Genomic DNA, 4660 nt, shown 5'->3' with positions numbered 1-4660 from the left:
CAGTTAATTATTTTCATATGCAAATCAAATGTCACATGTAAAAAAGGATACATGTGAATGGACAGTGTGGATAAAACACAAGCTTCAACATGGGTCTCACAATTATAGTAGATTTTGAAACCGGATGATATGATACTTGCATTAATTGTCTCACAATTATGATATCATTATCAAAGACGGGACTAAATACAATTCATTACTACCTAATCCCACTTAATCCCACATTCCAAAACAGGCAATGTTTTAACCTTTTTTCCTTGAATGTGAACAGTTTCCTTGACCGTGGATTTTGGACCATTAATTTGAATGTTTATAATTTTTTTAATGTTGAAAATTTTTAAGACAGCCCACCTTTGTCTTCATATTGCATTGGACCAATAGTTTGGATCACTGAATATGACGTCGGATCCTATGGATATGGCCCCGTATGCTATTGTAATCCATCCACATATCTGTACTTTATTTATAATACTGGTTGATAGGAAGAAAAAACGTGCCTAGAATAAATTAGTTTACCAAAGAAAAGAATAAATTACACTTGATGAGCATAAACTACCATAGGTAAACATATTCTCAGGAATCGAATCCTTCCAATCTATAGAAAAACATGAAAATTGCTATACTTTAGTGGATCCCATATCATTCCATTCAATATACTTTCAACTCTTTCGCCCATGTGGGCGATTGGCAAAATTACTTCTTTTTTTTCCCCTTTTCATTACAGATAAAACTAGTTACACTGGTAAACAACTTAGATTCTCGTGTAATGGCAAGAAAGCCAACTTCCGAGGGCTTTTAAGCCAAGAAAAAGATAAGTAGAAGAAGAAGGAAAAAAACCAAAAAAAAAAAAAGGTTCAAAAGGCTCCATTTTTTCTCTGTTTTACTAAAGAAGAAAATACATATATTTCTACACCCATAAACTGACTTTTATTATCTACACCCTCGCATCTCCTCGCGGTGAGACACGCTTCCACTCCACCAAGCGATGCAAAAAATCCATCACCTGTATCAAAAGAAAAACACCCAAAAGAACTCAAACAACATTCCATTGAATTCATATTGATTTAAAGTGCATACACGACTTGTATGGTGTCTATTCCTTACCTCGGCAGGTTCTTGGAGAGAATAAGTGGCATTTGTTTCTTTTGGGATTTTGGAAACGAGAATGCCAAACCCTTGTCCCCTATCACGTAAAACCTAATTACAAACACCACCATCTTGTCATTAGTGATTCGGATTTGAATTTTAGTATTCAAAAGGTCCATAAAATAATAGAAGATTAAGGTACCTTGAAAGCATCTTCATCGGTTCGATCGTCGCCTATGTACACCGGCAACACATCATTACAGTTGGCAAATCCTGAAGGATTATAGAAATAATAAAATGAGTGATTTGGGCCTTGTTTTCTACAAACTTTGGTTATTATAATCAAATGATGGATGGTGTTTGATTTTTTTGATTGCTCACCAAGTGATTCTAATAAAAATTCAAGGGCCTTGCCTTTGTCCCACTTAATGGTGGGACGAATCTCTAACACCTGCATTAAGACACAAACCAGCTCCATCTCACTCTCATTCCCACATACATATATCAATAAATACATTTAATATACATGGAATGCTAACGGTAGTCGCTTTCTTGCAATCAATATCGATCATTGGTTACTTTTCTCCACTCACTGATATGTAGCCCACCTCGTGAGTGGACCGGCCTTATTTTTGGGTTAGGATCGATATGTACGATTGAACGGTCTTGATATGGCACGTGTATGCGATTGTATGCCACGAATTCGCGCCCCCCACGCGAGAGTATCGTTAGGATTCTTAATAGGTATTGTACAAAACCATGTGGGCCCATCAATGAATATGAAACACGTGTCTCACCTTCCTCCCTTGAGTCAGTCGTAGCTTGGGATACTCCTTCAGCACTGATCTGACCTGCTCGGCCAAGGCACTCCATCTCTGGAAAAATACACATGCATACACGAAAATCAAATCGAATATTTTTCTCCCATACATACATGTACGCATATACACATACATAAACGTGTATATATACCTTCTCCTCAACGCATCGGAAGTGTACAGATAGACAGAACTTGTTGTTCTCCACTTTAGCTCCTGGCGTTGATTTGGTTTTCTCTAACAACGCTTTATAAACCTGAGAAAATAATTAAAAAAAATTAATTAAATTTATAAATACATTTTAATCTATTTTTTAAATTTAAATTACTAGTAAAATTACAAACCTCATCTATCATGGGCAAGAACTCGCTCGCAGGTTGGAAAAGAATCGCTTTGCTACCCTAAAAAAAGAATAATATTGATTTATTAACAAAAATAAATAATAATGGGATTCCACTACAACCTTCTTTTTGTTTTTTTTTTTTTTAATACAACCCAGTTCCCCTTTCGGAAAAAGTCGGCAACAACCGATGCAATGTGTCTGCATGGCAGCAAAGAGGGTGTGCGTGGTCTCAAAAGAGGTGTAAATATAAATTACCCTAATAATAAATGAAGCAGGGAGTAATTTTATACTCTGGCAGAGCGTATCACTTGATACACACTCACTCAGAAATTTTACGCATGGCAAATACTACCTCAAAATTAAACCCGCCGAAAATCAAATTGGTTGAACAATCAGATTGTACAGTTTCCATTCCAACAGACGTCCACCAATCTGGTAGAAGATAACTTAATAAATCTTAGTTTTTGGTTCAAGGTAGATCTGAAGTGAACTTGCATGCCCCGTATGCAATTTTTTCAAGAGTGCCTGCGTATTATCCATAACGCTCTGCCAGAGTATCAAGGTTTTCGGATATTAATAAATTAAGGGATACTGACCTTGATTTTCTTGTATTTGGGGCCATTGACTGGACCTTTAATGTCCATGCCATGGCTACCGGCGTAGTAGAGCTCGGATAACCGTACAAAGCTATAGACCTGTACATTAAATAAAAAGGAGGAAAATATCAGGAAAAAGCATCGTAGTTTTTACGCGTTTCACGAAAAAAAGTAATCAGGACTTAAAGGGAAATGTACCTTGTCCCTGCGCCTCCCGCTCACGATAGCAGTTGGGAAATATCTCGCCACGTTTCTAACGGCCACTCTCATCTAATTCCCCATTCCATCCAAATTTAAAAATTACAAAAAAAAAAAAAAAAAAAAAAGAAAAAACACACGTAATAAGCTCGTAGTCTTGAATGGAAAGCCCTGTTAATTACTATTCCAGAACCAAAAACAGAAAAGGGATATGTAGGATGTCTCTAAAGATACCAACCTCACTGGACATGAAAGCGCTATCCGGATCGTCGACGATCGGCGACAGTGTGCCATCGTAATCCAAGAACATCACGATCTGCTTTCCTTTCGATGCATTCGTAATCTGCTCGAACATGCTTAAAGCAGAGGGATGGTGCAGCTGTAATCAATCCAAAATCAAAATCAAAATCATTTTCAGTTTCCAATTGAATAATACAATCTGAACAGATCTCAAACACGATAAAAATTAAAAATTTTATAAAAAAACCGCGATCGAAGACTTACGATCCAAGAGCTCTGATCGTCGACAGGGGTGGTCACGGACAATGACGCAGTCGACTTAAGATGCGTCGGGGACGACGCTCTCATCGAATCCACCCATGCATTGATTCTCCCACCGCCTGTCTCCAGCTTCAGCAGCTTCTTTTGAGAAATTGAGATGCAACTGCCCGTCGGCGGCTTCTTCGCAGTCGTTGATGCAGCGTAGGAGAAAATGGGCGTATTGGTTACGACCGTTATTGCCATGTTAATGCCGGGGTTCGAAAGAATATCGGCTTCGGAAAAAACCACATTCTGCTTGGTCATTTTGATGTGTTTGGGTGCGAGAAATGAATGGAAATGCGATCGGAGAAGCAGAGAGAGAGAGAGAGAGAGAGAGAGAGAGAGAGAGAGAGAGAAGCTTCTGCTGCTTCTTGATATGGGTTTTGAGAGAGAGAGAGAGAGAGAGAGAGAGAGAGAGAGAGAGAGAGAAGCTTCTCCTGCTTCTTGATTTGGGTTTTAAGGCTTTTATCAGAAGACACGGGTCTTGGTAGTGGAGGGACTCTGGGAGGTGGGACTGATTTATAGAAGCAGCGGACCGAAACGGACAAAAAACCTGATGGGGCCCCCTTAACCCCGGAATCCTGTGGAAACGGATTGGCTACTCCCCCTGACACCAGCCCCGTGGCTGGTGGTCGGTGCTCTGTGGGCCCCACCATGGATGTATGTGTTTCATCCTTTCCGTTCATCTATTTTTACAGATCATTTTATTGTTTGATCCCAAAAATGAGAGGTATATAAATCTCAGGTGGACCACACCACATGAAAACAGCAGTGATTGGATATCCATCATTAAAATCCTCCCAAGGCCCACTGTACTGTTTATTTGACATCCAATAGGTTGATTAGGTCATACAGTCCCAGCTGAAGAAGGGAAAAAACAAAAATCAGCTCGATCCATAACTTGTATGGCCCCAAAATGTTTTTTAACGGTCGACGCTCATTCAACACTGTTTCCTGTAATGTGGCCAATTAAGATTGGCATATATCTCATTTTCGGTCTCATACCATAAAATGATCTGTAAAAATAGATGGACGGCATGGATGAAACACATACATCATGGTGATGCCCACGGAGCACC

General features: G+C 39.2%; 1 protein-coding gene across 1 annotated transcript; it reads right to left on the bottom strand.

Annotated features, from left to right (window-relative positions):
* Positions 1 to 614: 614 nt before the first annotated feature.
* On the bottom strand, positions 615 to 3964 carry LOC131233113 (probable trehalose-phosphate phosphatase H). The gene is made up of 11 exons (XM_058229720.1): positions 3546 to 3964; positions 3280 to 3420; positions 3042 to 3113; positions 2844 to 2942; positions 2249 to 2305; positions 2059 to 2160; positions 1884 to 1961; positions 1468 to 1537; positions 1289 to 1359; positions 1105 to 1197; positions 615 to 1003 (listed from the first exon to the last, which is right to left on the bottom strand). Exons 1-11 carry the CDS (start codon positions 3843 to 3845, stop codon positions 935 to 937), a joined length of 1152 nt encoding a protein of 383 aa, XP_058085703.1. The 5' UTR covers positions 3846 to 3964; the 3' UTR covers positions 615 to 934.
* Positions 3965 to 4660: the final 696 nt, after the last annotated feature.

The sequence above is a fragment of the Magnolia sinica genome, chromosome 2 (assembly GCF_029962835.1).
Source record: "Magnolia sinica isolate HGM2019 chromosome 2, MsV1, whole genome shotgun sequence".
Classification (NCBI taxonomy): domain Eukaryota; kingdom Viridiplantae; phylum Streptophyta; class Magnoliopsida; order Magnoliales; family Magnoliaceae; genus Magnolia; species Magnolia sinica.
Note: the sequence above shows the minus strand (reverse complement) of the source record. Positions and strands in the feature narration are given on the sequence as shown.